The sequence below is a fragment of the Microchirus variegatus genome (genome assembly GCF_963457635.1).
Source record: "Microchirus variegatus genome assembly, chromosome: 3".
Lineage (NCBI taxonomy): Eukaryota > Metazoa > Chordata > Actinopteri > Pleuronectiformes > Soleidae > Microchirus > Microchirus variegatus.
This window is the reverse complement of record NC_139804.1, coordinates 12,678,169-12,695,187: the sequence shown is the minus strand read 5'-3', so window position 1 is coordinate 12,695,187 and position 17,019 is coordinate 12,678,169. Positions and strand designations below refer to the sequence as shown.

At 42.3% G+C, this 17,019-nt stretch overlaps 2 protein-coding genes across 3 annotated transcripts in view; one reads left to right on the top strand and one right to left on the bottom strand.

Annotated features, from left to right (window-relative positions):
* mamdc2a (MAM domain containing 2a) overlaps positions 1-997 on the bottom strand; it is a 30,844-nt gene extending 29,847 nt beyond the window's left edge. For both annotated transcript variants that reach the window (XM_083886038.1, XM_083886039.1), the window contains exon 1: positions 864-997. In XM_083886038.1, the coding sequence (XP_083742164.1) occupies positions 864-891 (28 nt within the window). In that variant the 5' untranslated portion in view covers positions 892-997. The remainder of the gene's footprint in view (positions 1-863) is intronic.
* A 13,972-nt stretch (positions 998-14,969) lies between these two features.
* LOC310924692 (tubulin alpha-1C chain-like) lies at positions 14,970-17,019 on the top strand (the record flags this gene model as incomplete). Its single annotated transcript, XM_083886492.1, has 3 exons — positions 14,970-15,192; positions 15,300-15,448; positions 16,045-17,019. The coding sequence occupies exons 1-3, from the start codon at positions 15,072-15,074 to the stop codon at positions 17,017-17,019; spliced, it is 1,245 nt and encodes a 414-aa protein (XP_083742618.1). The 5' UTR covers positions 14,970-15,071.

The window sequence follows — 17,019 nt, the reverse complement described above, 5'->3', positions numbered from 1 at the left end:
TTTGATTTGATTTGATTTGTTTGTTACTTTAATATGTCAATGTTGGTTTTGTGGTATTGTTGCTGATAATCTGGATTAAATGGTAATGGGCTGTATTTATATATCGCTTTTCTAGTATTGATGACCACTCAGCTCCTTTACACTACAGTTTTGACATTCACACATTTATCATCACATCTTTCATACTCATTCACATGCAATGTGTGGTTAAGTGTCTGGCCAATGCACACACATTGGCATGTAAACTAGGAATCAAACCCACAACCTTCCAGTTGAAAGACGACTCACTTGCAAACTAGGAAACTTTTTGATTTTACTGCCCTCTTAAATCATTTTTTTTTTTTTAAAGCAAGTTTGGTGTAAATAAGACAACTATAAATAATGCATATTATAGTGTTACAGGTAGTGGAGGGGGTGGAGGGGGGCCTCAATCAGCTTAGGGCCCCATAAAGGCTTGGGCCAGCCTTGTAAAAAATGCGATAGTACACAACTAACAATTCATTGTTAGCAAAAATGGCACAAGATCAATCCTGCAAAATTATGTATTAATGTGGTTATTAATGAATATTTTATAAAGTAAACACAAAGCAAAAGTGGATTTAACAACAGAAATCATTCTCAAGTCAAGTCCTGGAATGACTGGAAAGATGCAGGCTCCCCCTTGTGGCACTTCAAAGTAAATCAAGAGAACTGTATGTTGTGTGATTTAAACAGAATTTTCAATATAATAAAATATATATATATAATAAAACGGATACACAAGTTCTAAAACTAACAAGGAAGAAGAACCCACATAGAAGGAAGCTTGGTGCTGCATGTCGTCCTCTGAGTGGAAAAAAAACAACAAGGGAAGTTTGATTTACCGTGGAGAGAAACACAGATGCTGCTCATTGTTTCCACCGCTGCAAAGTTTCCAGATAATGTCGGTAAATTAGCTCTGGATAAGAAGCGCTGCAGCAGGAGCTCACAGGAACCTTCACTGGCTGCCTCTCACATTCACATGTTGTGGCCGGAGAGATGGAGTCAGTCAGTGGGTGTTGGTGATGAATGGATGTCCCAGAGGTCCAGCAGCTCCTCCTCCTCCTCCTCCTCCTCCTCCTCCTGCTGCTGCTTTGCTGTGTCAGGGCCGGAACCAGAGGGGTCCGGGCCTCTACAGCAGAGGCTCTCTTTTGTTCTCTCAGGCCTTTTCATAATGGTTCAAAAAGGGGCCCAGGTACACAACACACAAAAAAAAAGGATTTAGAAAGGTTAAAGATGGTGAGCAGGCTGGATTGAAGAGGAAAATTCTGGGTGGAAACGTTAGATTATTAAACAGTGAGACTTGATTAGTAACTTGCTTCAGGTGTGGAGACAGGCAGGCGTTAGAGACCACGCCCACAGAGGAACCTGCCACTCACACGTACTCACCATGGATGTATTATATGAACTGGATAGAGCACCGCCCCCTCTGCTTTGAAGACAATTTTTACATGGTGGCCACTGTGGGTACTGCAACAGAAAACCCCATAAAAGCACAAAAGCCCAAAAAGCAATTTTCCCATTGACCGCAATAGTAAAAGAGACGCCTGTAAAAGTGTCCACAGGACACCTGGAGACATGGACACGGGCTTTTATAGATCTTTATATGGTAGTGAAACTACTGCGCATGCTCTATGGGCCCCATAACCTGGAAATAAACGCGGAAGTCAAAGAACTTTTTTGGCATATGGGTGAGCAGCTTCATAGGAATGAACGGAAGTGAAGGGGCGGAGCTCTATCCAGTTCATATAATACATCCATGATACTCACACACACGAGGAAAAAAGAGAACAGAGGGCGGAGCCACCAGGATCCTGACAGGCCTGGCACCAAGATGAAGTAACTGTATGGGCTTTAAAAAAAAATCATAAAATAGATTTAGTTCATCCATCTGTCTCACTTTCTCTCTCTCCCTCTCACCAGCACACAGAATCGCATTAACTGTTGAGAAATCATTCATTTTTTTCAAACATAATTATCCATTTTAAGGGGCTCGGAAATAATTGTACAATAGTGTGGTATCTTGACATCAATAAATGCAACCGAAGTCATGGGAGTCCTCTTTTTCCGCACTCAACATACATGTGAAAACTGTCTCCTGTCTGCACCCTATAGGATACAGGTCCTGTGTTCTCCTCTACACTTGCCGCTATCCACTGGGGTCCATGACTGTTACGGATTTACTCGTCATCATCAGGGGAAAAACTCCTCCACTTACTATGTGCATCATGTCGTTCTTTTTGTTGAAGTTGTTTCTTGGGCATCTTTGATTTCACATCGGTCAGCAGGAGATCCAGTGTTGAACGCAGTTTCCTGGATATCAGCATTTCTGCTGGTGACACGTCAATGGTGGTTTGAGGTGTGATCCAGTAATTAAACAGAAATCTTGGCAGTTTTGTTTCCAAGTGTCTCCTTTTATTTTCTTTAATCCTTGTTTGAAGGTCTGAACTGCTCTTTCTGCCAGGCCGTTCGATGCTGGGTGGAAAGGCACAGATGTGATATGTTGTACGCCTGACTTGTTAATCAAGTACTGTTGTCAGATATTTTTGTCTGGGGCAGCCCGTGCGTGCTAAAGCACTCCCTGAGCTTCCCAATAGTTTCCTGTTGGGTATTGTTGGTATACATCAATCCATTTGGAGTGTGCGTCGACAATGATAGGGAACATTTTGCAGAAGAAGGACCTGCATAACCTATATGCAGACTGCGCCAAGGTGTCTCAGGCCACTCCCAAGGGTGAAGAGGTGCTCCAGCTGGAGACTTTCTGTTTTCTTGACATGCGTGACAAGACTGAACTTCCTTTTCAATACTGGAGTTCATCCCTGGCCACCACATATGAACATGTTAAGCACTTCATTCTGGAGATGCCTGGGTGCGTGTGGTGCAGCTGTTTCAGGATGATATTTCTTGCCTTTTAGGAACAAAGCACACATCCATCTTTCACGCTGAGCTTCACGTTGCTTCCTTTGGCTGTAGGGTTTGAATGCTGTATTCTCCTCTTGTGGCCATCCTTTCAGACACCAGAGTAACACCTGAGAGAGTGTCTCCACCATCACATCCAACATGAGGACCAGATCTGCGTCATTCTCCTCCTCCATTTGTGGCAGAGGCAACCTGTTCAGCACGTCAGCATTTGCATGGTCCTTGCCTGGCTTATATATGATTTTGTACTCTTAAGCCCTCAGCAATGTTGCCCACCTTTGCACTCTTTGTGATCCCATCTGTGGGACAGGCTTCTTTTTGTGGAAAAGCGGTACCAATGGTTTGTGGACGTGGTGATTATAAATGTCCATCCATAGATGTATTTATTGAATCGCTTTATCCTGAACATGATGGCCAAGCTTGAGTAACACTCTTAAGTTGGTGTAAGCGTGCGTGACATGAAGCCTATTCCTACCCATTCCCCCACAGCCGGCAGCGCCCGGGGGCACCACAGCCGCCCCCGTCCAAGCCGCCGACCCTAGCCCAGCCGAGAAGCGGGTGAGACACAGGTGCCCGGGAGGGCCCCCATGCCCATGTGTGTGTGTGTTGTGAGATGTATGTATGAGAAATGTTGGTATCTAGCATGCAATAAAATCTGGGGTGAATACACCCAGCTGCTTTCTGACAGCGAAGTTGTTGCAAATCACTTCCATTTTAATCAATGAGAGCATTTCCACCAGACGCGATGCGGAGCTTCTCAGCAGCGTCCCAGAAGCGGCTTGCCGCGCCGCAGCAATAGCGATAGGTAGCAGTTCTATTTTTGCCGTTAACGCTGCTGAACCTCGTTAATTCCAACAGAGCAGTTCGCACCAGACAGGAAAAGCGACACAGAATCAAAGTAAAACATTTCTGCCCCCCTTTCAAAATAAAACACTATATGCAGGTCATATAGCCTATCACAACTTCACATCAACATTTCGTCGTGACCGGTGCTAACAGGTAAACAGTCAATTTATCAGAGCGCCTCTGAGAGTCATAATGTACAACAAGAGACTGATTGTTGAAGTGGAGAAACATAAAATCATTTATGACACCAGATCAACAGTTGTTCAACGTTGGAGAATGAAAAGAAGCTGTGTTGTTGTTTCCTTTAAACACACAGTCTATCACTGGAACTCGCGAACTCGCGTCCATTCGAGATTATCGCGCAATCTTCCGTGAATACCGATGGCTCCCAAGGCTCCGCGCCGCTGCCGTAACGCGCCCGGTGGGGATTGACACCGGGCAGAGAACGAAGCAGAACCGCGCCGCTGCCGTTCCTTGGCCGTTCCATGGCCGTTCCGCTTCCAGTGGAAATCCAGGGTAACTCCTCCTCTACTTTTGCACTCATTACATACGGAACTGAGCGTGGTCGACAGAGCTTAGGACAGGCTTCAGCAGACTCTCGAATTGTTGCTTTCATGCCTTTTAACAGGCCTAGTTCTTCTTCTTCTTAAAACATCCTCATGCTTTGAGAGTACTTCCTGCAGTCCTTCTGCTCCCATTCTCATATGTTTTATTTCATCCCACCTCAGTTTGAGGGCCTCCAGCCATCCTCTTCCTAACAAACAAGGTCCAGTACCTTTCACCACCACTAGGGGCAATATCTTCACCTGCTGTGCATACTTCACTTACATCAGCTACACCTACTACTTTGATGTTCTCTCCTGTATATGACTTAAGTGACAGTTTGGCTTCCCTTAGTATTGGACGTTTCTTCTCTTCCCATGTCCCATGGAATCTCATCTCATTCATAATGGTCACACTGCATCCTGTGTCAATCTCAAAGTTAACTTCCTTCTTGTTTACTTCCATGTTTACTTCAAATGGCTTAACTTTCTTTCATGCAGTTTGGGTTTCCACACAGGCTAAGGTGAATGTTTCTTCCTCCTGCTCAGAACTGTCACCACCCTGCCCTCTCATACTTTGCCTCTTTGTGATATTTCCCATGACATCTAAAGCACTTTTTTCTCCCTCTTTTTCCAGTCTGTCCCCAAGCTTTGGCAATATGCTCTATTTTTGCCACAACAGTGACACTTTGCCTCTTTGTGATATTTCCCATGACATCTGTAGCACTCTTTCTCCCTCTGTTTCTAGTCTGTTCCCATTCTCTCCTCTTCCTCTCTACTGTTACATGCCAATGGTGCTTTGACTTTTTAGATCTTGAGCATTTTTATTAGCAGATTCAGCAGCTACAGCAATCTTGAATGCTCAATCAAATTCTGTCGTCATTGACACTGCACACCAGACCATCCCATAACATTTGTTCCAGAGTTGTGCCTCTCAATCATGAGCTCACTGTCTCAGAAAGGCAGAAATGACAGCTTCACCAGGTTGACGGGAATGTGAATCAAACTTATCTCACTTGGTTTAGGGTTAAAGTGTTCTTTCATCACAGTTATTAACTGACTGTATGTTTTTGAACTGGGTTTATCCAGACTCACCAGGTTACTCATGAGCTTGTACATGGCTGGTCCCACCACACTGATGAGAGTAGTTCTTTGTTTCTCACCAACATCAATTTGATTGGCCACAAAAAAAACTGTTCTAGAGTCTCGCAGTACTCTTCCTAAGTATGCTCCCTTGAATCAAATGCGGACAGCGTGCCTATCATCTCACTCATGTTCAAGGTGTTCTTCTCCTGGACCGCGTATTAGCCTTTAGCTCACACTTTTCCCAACCACTTGCGGCCTGCTTCCTTCCACTTGCACCCATCTTCAATCGGCACTTTCATCAAGCATCTGGTATCCTCGTCGCCAATATGTGGTATTTTGACATCAATAAATGAGACTGAAGTCATGGGAGTCCTGTTGAAAGGAAGGTTTATTTATTTCCGCACTCAACATGCAGGTGAAAACACCAAGCACTGTCTTGTTCTCTATCTCGTGGTCGTCTCTCTAATGACTTGGCAGACTCACTGTACCAGCTAGAGGTGTGGTGTAGTAATGCAATTCTAATAACCATCAGCCAGTATACTAAAAATAGATTAAAAAGCAGTTGTGGCCCCTCTTAGGAGAGGCCAAATCAACAATTTGGTACATTATATACAACTGTCTACACTCAAGAGGCCACTGATTACATAAACAAAGATGAACTTGTACCAGAATGATGGGAATAGAAATGTCACCAAACGTGTACACAGGGCAGAGGAGAAGACAACATGAAATCCATGCTCAAGAACATTCAAATCACATTAAACACATAAACACTGCTCTTCAGGGATACGTTCATGCCTGTTTCAATTGCCAGTAGAAGGAAACCAGACCTCATCTGTCCTCTCCTTCATTTAAATTGTAAGTTTCAGTAAAATAATCCTCTTTAATTTGAACAGCTGAGCTTTGGTTTACACCAAATCTCCTCTCCAATGATGTTTATGTATGTGAAGCAATAGCTCTTTGACTGTATTTACTTTTCACGCTGAAGTGTATTCCTTAAAACAATAATTTAACTCAAGACTCAAATAATACAGACACTTCTCTTGACGGAAGATAATTATTTCAGCCTTTCATCTTGCAACTGAACAAGTCAGCACCACAGCCGCACCATTTCACCTCTCTGCTTAGTCAAACAGGACTCCCATCCTGTGTCTCCTCCACCAGCACATTATTTACAAGATAACATCTCAAAGCACCACTCTGTATATTATGATAATTGTATTAATGTTACTGACTCTTGGAATACTTGTTACACAACTGGTCTCCATCTTTTCCTCAGTATTTTAAATTGGCCAGATTTTGGTTCTGATATGGTCCGTCTCACAATCGTGTTTTCTGATTTGAGGCTGGTTTGAACAGATTATTCTTTGCACAAGCCGCAGTTTCTCTACCCCGTCCTCGATTTCTAGCTCATCTCTATCCGATTTTTAATCTCTTACAGTTCTGCTGACACCAGTGAACGACATGAAGTCAGGACAGGAAAGACTCCGTTATCCCCAAATCTCTGACCACAACAGCCTTCACTACAGGCTGCAACAAACCTAGTGATCCAGATGGATCCTGGCTTTTAAAGACTTTTTACATTTTATTCTTCTTTGTGTATTGTATGTTTTGGGTAACATCTACTGCACGTCTGACCGTCCAGGGAGTGGATCCCTCACCTGTGGTTCTCCCTAAGGTTTCTACCTTCTTTCCCTGTTATAAGGGTGTTTTCCCTGGTAGTTTTTCCTTACCCTGGTCGAAGGTCTAAGGACAGAGGATGTTACCAACCCTGTGAAGTTCCGTGAGACAAACTATGTTTTGGAAACTGTGGGCTATACAAATACAGATTGATTGATTGATTGATTGATTATCTGGCCAAATTGTGGTCTGTCACGGCAAAAGAGTGAATAGTCGGCCCAGCGCAAACCAAGCAAACGATTTTCGTTTTTTTTCAAAATTGTGCAAGTTGAAGTTTCAAAGAAGCCACTACATGCTTCAAATCACAATACTGTGGGTATTTGAATTAGGGTTGTTTGATCACTATGAATCAATTCCTAGTTAGGGTGTGGTGATATCACATTCCAGTGCTTTTGTGTTTTTTTTCAGCCAGTCCGCACAGGAGGTGTGATTTCACCGACAGCTTGACCAGGAGAGGGTTGTGCTATGCAAATGTGATGATTGTGTCTCTTGGCTCCCAGAAGGTGAAAATCTTTGAGTAAAAATTCTCCCTAAAGCAGTTTGATGAGTCCCTACATTCAAATGACCACATCTTCTTCAAATATTATATTATAATATGAAACTTCTGGAGTCTGTGTCGCTTCTACACAAACTGTTTTAATTCACTTAAGTTGAGATGATAGTTGCGGTTTATATGCGTGAGCTCGCCAGCTCACTGGTCAGCTGAGCGGGTAACAGTTGGTGCCACTAAAAACAACTAGCGACAACAAACAGGCATTATATAAGAGAAATGTATTGGAGTAAAAGTACACAAATTATTTCTGAAATGCAGTGTAGTAAAAGTAATGTCAGAAATGTAAATAATGAAGTAAAGTTCAGATAATGTGAAAATTCTATTGAAGTACAGTAACAAAGTACTTGTACTTCGTTACATTACAACACTGCTCATTTTAAGTCTTTTTAGTATTGTGACATAATCTACAGTAACATCTTTGATATATACAACTTGAACAGTGATTGGTGCTTGAGCAGAACCCCACAATAACCAATGAGATTGAGTTGACTGGGAAAAAGATGTTGTATACTTTTGTTTAGATCCAAAACATGACTGAGGAAGACTGTGAAGACTGTCTTCCAAGCCCAGTGGATGGTGTCTGATATTGCCTATATCTGATTGTTTTGAACAATCCAGGGTTTCCCCCAGAAAACCAGCTAAGCGGTCATTTCATATCTAAAGCAGACTGGATCATTTCTCTACGTGTTTTATCCCCACATAAAAATAATGATCTTAATGATGAGGATGGAGTACAGTCATGATTAAGTGCAGGTGGTCCGAGTAGATCTGAGTAAAACTTGGTGACATACTTTTCATCGTTTTCACTCCGTGGTCTTAATCTTTGTGAAAGAAGACGCTTTAACGCTGCAATTAAGGGAATAACAGATTAATCAGATGAGCTGATGTCTTTGGTTAACTGCTCAAAGAGAGAGAATGTTCTCTGGTGTGAAGTGAATGTGTGCCGCACGCAGCCAAGTTTCGCTTTTGCGCAGAGACTTTCCAGCGTTTAACAGGTGCTGTTCCACCGTGTTGTAGCTGTGTTTCGACCGCCGAATTATCAGTGCATCCCTAAATATATCATCTTTAATGACAAGAACGATGTAACCGTAATAATGACGCACTTGATAGTGTGACTTGGGTTTCAATCGGCACCTGGACAAGCGTGCGCTGCGCTGATTACATGGGGGCGCATGCACTCTTGTTCCCCGGTATAGAAAAATCTGTGGTGTATAAAAAAAAATCTATTTTAAATAAATAAACAAGCAGCGCTAAGCCTGGCGGGGGGTCAAGTGATTGCTTTACTCTGCAATCAGATATAGGCAAAATTCTTTCAAAATTCACCTATGTGTAATTTCCACATTTATACTGGTTAACACTTGGGTAAATAAAAACCCAATAAATGTTGCAATAAAAAAATCCAAAGCCTTACATCAAATTAAACCTCGGCATGGTCCATTGGTTTGAGCCATCGTCCTCAATTGCACCAGTTGAAAGAGTCATGTGATCATAGATAGCTTACACTAGAATTTACATCATTCGCCACCGTCCTCCATCCCTATATTTAAGGAAGCACTGACAGGGTAATATCTGCTCTGTCTGCTTGCATTGTACATGTACATATCTGATTTATAAATAAATAAAATCTCATTCGTATTTGAAATTTGTGTTATGTCAGCATCCTTGACCTCCACCAGCAGAGCACAGACCTCCAAGGCTTTGTCACCTGTGTTTTATATTCCAGCACAAGAAATGTTGATATTTTGATCCACTGGATCCAGGAGATTGTCTGGATCTGTATAGTACTTTACATACTATTACCTTCTTACATAAGCATGACAAAATTCCTCCTGAACTGTTAAGATGACGCTAAGAGATATGCATCTGAACCATGTTAAATCTATATTGCTGCCAAATCCGTAATCTGGATCAGAAATTGATGAAATGTGAGATGTGTCTCGACAGTTAAGGTTGCACACTTTGGATGAGACAGAAGTCGGACGCTGAGATAAATGAGACAATCTCGCCCACACAACTCGCTAATTCTCCTTATAAATTCCGACAGGCTGTAACCAAGAGGTTAAATGCTGCCCTCCACAGGTTGAAGTTGTGAATCACAGTTCTTCCTGCCCCTTGAAACACAACACAACTGTTGGTTTACCCAAAAAAAAATTGGAAACATTTAAATTTCTATGGGATCTAATGAATTAGGTGCTTTGTCAGTAATTAATCAGATTTTAATCACATTTAATTGCATTTTAATCCCATATCAATATCTGTCATTTTAAATATATCCGATATAAAATGAAACATATTGAAAATATTCTTAATTTGTCAACGTATTTGTCGAACTGAAAGTACTATACTTACTATACTATAGTTAGTGATCATTGTCAGTAATTTCTAGTCTAGTGTGTTGTAACAGCTTTATTGGTTTCTTTCTATTTTTTTTTATCTGATGGATATTATTTTATGTAACACTGCAGTAAATGGAGATGCATCAACACGACGCCAGCGTGTGATGTGTCTCAGACTAAGAGACAATCATGGAAGTCAAATGATTTCCCTTAGATCTCTTCATCCCTTATGATTTTACTAACCTGGAACAACGTACAACTTAAACGACGGCTAACTCCCTACGAAACCCATATGGAGAATAAAGCAGTCGACAGGATTCTAGCCAAGCAATGGGAAACCCTCACCACTCTACCGGAAGAAGGAAGCAGCTGTCAACATAGCAGTCAACAGGTGCTTTGCTTGCAGCAGCACTGCAGCTGTCATGCATACAAAAGACATGTGAAAGCAAAACATTTGTCCCGAAGTCTTTAAAAAAAAAGAAAAACTAAATAAACCAAATCGAAAAAAGAACTTAAATAATAATAAAAAAAGAAATGTTGTGGGATTCCAGTGCCATTATGTCCTTATATATAAATGATATTTAACAACATGTTGAGGTTAATTGAACACTCTTAATTGACCATAGGTGTCAATGTAAAAGTGAATGGTTGTTTATCTCTGTGTGCTTGTGCGTTGATGGACTGGTGACCTATGTCAGCTGGAATTGACTCCCACTCACCCATGACCCTCATGTGGAGGATTAAGTGGTGGAAAATGTATTGATGAATGTACAGTATATCTGACTCTCACCTTCCATTTATTTTTCTCCCTCTTTTTAAATCATATTTTGTGTTTAATTTTCTCATGAAAGACTGTTTTTGTCACTTGCTTTAACCATGCGGGTGAATCGAAATTATTTCTTGCCTCTGTTTGCATCCTTTGCAATTTCTGTCACTTACTGGAGGTTTTGAACCTGCTCGCTTCATTATGAGCCCGTTTAGACTTGATATTACCTGACATAATTCCTGAGTGATTTGACCACATTCAGGTCTTGAACAATCACTGAAACACAATGAATGCATCCTCAGGTCTGATCTAAAAAAAAACAAACATGTGTGGCTTATTAAAGGTTTATTAAAAACAAGTACAAAATGTCTGCTGGCAGTCTGGCTGTGAGTGGTTCATGGGAAGTCCCCTTCAGCTGGGATGATCAGGCCTCTTATTCCTCCTGTACGGGACCAATCAGCTTCCAGGATCCATTCAATCACATCCGCAACTCATCACACATTCACATGCAGACAAATATACAGAAGGAAAAAGCAACCACGACCCTGGAGTCGCAACATCGGTGACGTTCTTCTTCTTCTGTCTCTTCTTTTTCTTTTGACTTCTCCATCTTGTCTTCTTCTGTTGCACTGTCCTCTCCTTCACAACAGCCACAAACCCTCTCTGTGGTCTTACCTTTCCTCCTGCCCAGCAGCTCCATCTTCAACATCCTTTATATGATAATGACTCTTCCTCATCTGCATGTGACTCTTAAGCTTACTTAAAATGAAAATAGATCAACAAATAAATATTTGTAGCCATCGCCCCCAATATTTCTTCTGGTGGTTTCACATCACAAAGGTTATCTTGTATTCTTTTTTCTCTCTGTGTTACTCATGCAGACACACACACACATGCAACACGCAGGGTTTGCAACATTTCTTTTCCAGAGGGCCACACAGTCCCACAGATAAAAAGGTTTTAAAGAAATGATCATCATTAAACCCATCTCTATGCCTGCGTAGTGTTTTAACATTGTAAAATTTAAACAACTGCGTCTTTTTTTACACTGATACATTGACTGCCTGTGACTATTCCGTGCTATATATTAGATGCTATTAACATGAAGGTGCAAAGTTTAGATGTTTGGTTTGTAATTGCAGTAAATTGTTACTGCTCTATCGCCTGTATCTCTTCAGATGTGTCACCATATCAGACTTTAAAAAAAAAAAAAATACATGTCCTCACAGCATTCTGAGGTAACTTCTCTGTTTCTGAGGCTGTTTCTCAGATCAATGTTAGTGATTCTGTTATCACAGCTGCTAATATCACAGTGTTGATCTGTCATTGAAGCCCAACTTGGGGTTCCCCATGACATCGTCATGGAGCCAGATAAAACTGGTTTTATGTGGTATAAAGTTTATTTTCTGACTGTGTCCATGCTTCTATTCTCTTCCCCTGTCAGTGCAGCTCCAAAAAACATGAGAAGACATAAGAACTAAATGCGCTGATGTCTTTTATTACAGTCCACACAGTGTTCATATTGTTCATGACTAAACATTCAGAAACAATGACCTCATTACACACTTTTTTCTGCTTTGGCAGAGACACTCATAACTCATTATACTCTTTTCCCCCCAATATCACATGCTAGTAGTTAGCCTGGTTTTTATTAATTGTTTTGAACCTTTTGATTTAAGTTATTTAATTATATTCACCTTGTCAAATGCATCTGTCTCTCTAACATAGACTGTGGCTGTAAAACCATGTTCTCACTGAGCCTCCTGATAACCACGAGAGAATAGTCATATGTCGCTTTTCCACTAGCTCTACGCTACACGGCACTGAGCTACACGGCACAAAACCGCACGGTTTAGTTGTGTTTCCACTACAGAGAACGTATCTTCTCAACGTGGGAGTGGTTATCACAACACGGCTACAACGCGGCTGTGCGAAACTGCTGTGACGTCTGCATAGACTTAGATAAATGCTGAAATACAGGATTTTCACAGAAGAGGCCTGTGGTGTTTAAAGGTGCCATATGTAAGAATGTGGCCAAAAACAGATACTACATTCAAATTCAAAATACCGAGGTCTTTTAGGGTTTGTTTTCTGACGTAACTGGCAACCCGTGGTTGCTCGGCAGCTGAGACTCTACTGACTGCAAAGATTGGTAGACGGTGGTAGGTGGCGCCACATGCCAAAACATGATTTCAAAACATAACCATGATTTGCAGTCTGCAAAAGATTTTTTCTAATGCAAATATTTTGTCTGTACTGTTGTTGTTGGTGAGTTCAGTTTGTTATATGAACATTATTCCTTGTTTATTCTAAATTTAGCCTGCAAAAGTAAAACCAAAAATGCTGCTGCGTTCCTCTGTCTGGCTAAGCTTATTTTCTGATGGTGCTTAAGGTTGAATTGAAAGGGATAGTTTAGATTTGAAGTTAGGTGCAGGGAGTCATATCCGCCTCCCACTCCACCCCCTCCCTTCCAGAGTCGAGGTTGCCAGAGCGGTTGGCATATCCTCCGCCAGCAATGAGCGAGGAGCAACCGTTTTATCATAAATGAGTGGCTCTAAGACACACAATTCATTTCACAAATCATTAGATTTATTACATGATGTACCTTTAATCAAGTCGTGAGCCAATAAATCAGAATCGTTATCAGAATGGAATGGTGAGATTCTGAAAGATTCACAGCTCCTAACTAGTTTACATCAAAGGCAGATTGCGTCATTTGAGTCATGGAGTCACTTGAGTGGTAAGTGACATAATGCGATGTCACTTTATCACCTGTGCTTTCATTTTAGGTGATGAGAAATTAGAGTGACAAGGTGAAGAGGCAAAGGACAGAGATCAGGGAGCTCACATCTAACACAAGACTCACGAAACGAAGACCTGGCCATAATTTTACTTTAACCTTTCACTTTCACTCAACTTCAGAAAACATGGTAAGAAAAAAATATCTTACCTGTTGAGATAGTTCATTATTTGTTGATACTAAACCCCAGCTTTGTTACGGATGTTAGTGTCACTAAATAATTTACTTCATGGGAACAGACTACAGTACTACAATAGTACTACAATAGGCTATTAAATAAGCAATATAATATAAAACATCCAAAAAGCAATTACGCAAAAAAAGTGTTCATAAACAGGGGTGCATACAACCTTTTTGGTCTGGTTTTCATGGGAGCATGGTCTAGTTGTTGCTGGGTACTCACTCAACTTAGTCAGCTAAATCAGTCTACAAGCTCTCATCACATCACCTTCCTCCTGACTGTTCTCCTCGCCCTCACAGTAGTAGATGATGATGTGGGCCTGCTTCTTCCTCCTCCGTGGTTGAGCCTGCAGTTGGATGTTTGCATCCATAAATTAATAGCAGGCACTGGGTCAAAAGTCTCTGCTGACTTCTGACACATGAGAATGTCATCGGGGGTGAGAGGCAGGAGTGAGAAAAAAGGTGTACACACCTGGATTGCTCATCTCCCAAAGTTGACCAATTCATTCTCAGAAAAAGCAGCCACATGCTTGCTTAAAATGCATATTTCAGCATGATGTTACCAAGTGTTGCCAAAACTGTGCAGCTGAATGTATGGTTTGGATTTTGTGTAGCTACGCTAACCACAACAAACATGTGCAGAACTGTCCAATCTATTGTGTTCATTTAAATGATGACATGTCACATTCTTGAAGGGGTTTCACATTTTGTAGGGGAAGATTTTAACCACCACCACTTGTAACTCACTGGAGAAGCAGTAGAGATGAGACATGGAGATGACACACCTTTCCAAACATACAAGTACAGACAATTCCGTTAAAGTCACCATGCTGCGTCCAGAGCAAATGCAGTTCAACACAATGCTCCAATCAGAAGTTGAGGCTTCAGAGTCCTATATTTTAAACTGTCGCCCTTCCCTTCTAAGCATGTAGGATATTCTATGGTCGCCTTCAGTTATCATTAAAGCTCAAAAGGTGCTAAGTTTGACCATTAAAAACATAGTAGTCTGACATGGTGGCCTATATAGAGATGATCCAACTCCTGCTCTAAATATACAGGGTTCATTTTGTGTTAATGGAAACAACAATTTATACTTTCAGTGTGATTGTATACTCAAAAAAGAGAACATGTTATATCCCATTACTGCCAAATTGAAATAATTTCACCCAAATCCGGATCTTTAAGTTGTGCACAGGTATACGTGACAGCAAACATAAAATATAATTGTGTTTTCTTTCCACAGCGTGAGTGTATCTCTATTCATGTGGGTCAGGCGGGTGTCCAGATAGGCAATGCTTGCTGGGAACTTTTCTGCCTAGAACATGGGATCCAGCCAGACGGGCAAATGCCCAGTGACAAGACTATTGGAGGTGCAGATGACTCAAGCAACACCTTCTTCAGTGAGACTGGAGCTGGAAAGCACGTCCCCAGAGCTGTGTTTGTTGACCTGGAGCCCACTGTCATCAGTGAGTGTCATAATTTATTGGTCCGCAGCTTGATGTTGCATTACTGCCATCTTCCTGGGACTAAAAACTCCTAAACAACTAAAACAATATCTTTATTACCTCTTCAGATGAAGTGCGTACTGGGACCTACCGGCAGCTATTCCACCCTGAGCAGCTGATAACTGGGAAGGAGGATGCTGCCAACAACTACGCCCGTGGACACTACACCATCGGCAAAGAGATCATCGACCTGGTGATGGACAGGATCCGCAAACTGGTACGTAACTTAATATCATAAGGAGTCAATTTTCCCAATTGTGGTTTTGTGTCAAGTTTGTCAGCACCACCCCGTGCATATCTAACACAGGCACTGACTGCTAACAGAGGACACAGCTCACAGTTTAATGTTCTAGACTTTAGTCGATGGAAGCTGCTGTTGTTTCCCCAGTGAGTAGAGCAGTGTTTCCCAATCCTGGTCATTGGGGAAAACTGCCCTGCATGTTTTCGATGTTACCCTGCTCCAATACACCAGATTCAAACAGTCAGCTCGTCATCAAGCTCTGCAGAAGCCTGATAACAAGCTGTTCGTTTGAATTAGGTGTGTTGGAGCAGCACGTCTAAAACCCTGTTCCCTGAGGACCAGGGTTGGGAAACACTGGAGTAGAGTATATCACATCCCAGCCACACCTTGACAATTTCATGTAAACCACAGCAATATGGGGATTGAACATGCACTCTATGAAACAGCCCTTACCTGACTTTGACCAGAGTTGCCATGGCAGGGGATAGTGGATTTCATTTGTCTGGTCAATACTGCTTGCAGCTTTAATTTTGAATCTTCTGTTTGATCACTATCTCCTTCTCTGTCCTCAGGCTGACCAGTGCACTGGTCTGCAGGGCTTCCTGGTTTTCCACAGTTTTGGAGGTGGCACTGGTTCTGGCTTCACCTCTCTGCTAATGGAACGTCTCTCTGTTGACTATGGAAAGAAGTCCAAGCTGGAGTTTGCAATCTACCCAGCTCCCCAGGTGTCTACAGCTGTGGTGGAGCCCTACAATGCCATCCTGACCACCCACACCACCCTGGAACACTCAGACTGTGCCTTCATGGTAGATAATGAGGCTATCTATGACATCTGCCGCAGGAACCTTGATATTGAGCGTCCCACCTATATAAATCTGAACAGGTTGATCAGTCAGATTGTGTCCTCCATCACTGCTTCCCTCCGCTTCGATGGTGCCCTCAATGTTGATCTGACGGAGTTCCAGACCAACTTGGTGCCATATCCCCGTATCCACTTCCCTATGGCCACCTATGCCCCTGTCATATCTGCTGAGAAGGCGTACCATGAGCAATTAACAGTGGCTGAGATCACAAACGCCTGCTTCGAGCCGGCCAATCAAATGGTAAAATGTGACCCTCGTCACGGAAAGTACATGGCCTGCTGCCTTTTGTATCGTGGTGATGTGGTGCCCAAAGATGTCAACTCAGCCATCGCCACAATCAAGACCAAGCGCACCATCCAGTTTGTGGACTGGTGTCCCACTGGTTTCAAGGTTGGTATCAACTACCAGCCCCCCACTGTGGTTCCTGGTGGAGACCTGGCCAAGGTCCAGAGGGCTGTGTGCATGCTGAGCAACACCACTGCTATTGCAGAGGCCTGGGCTCGGCTCGACCACAAGTTTGATCTGATGTACGCCAAGCGCGCCTTTGTTCACTGGTACGTGGGTGAGGGTATGGAGGAGGGAGAGTTCTCTGAGGCCAGAGAGGACATGGCAGCACTCGAGAAAGATTACGAGGAGGTGGGACTCGACTCCACTGAGGGAGATGAGGAAGGAGAAGAATACTAA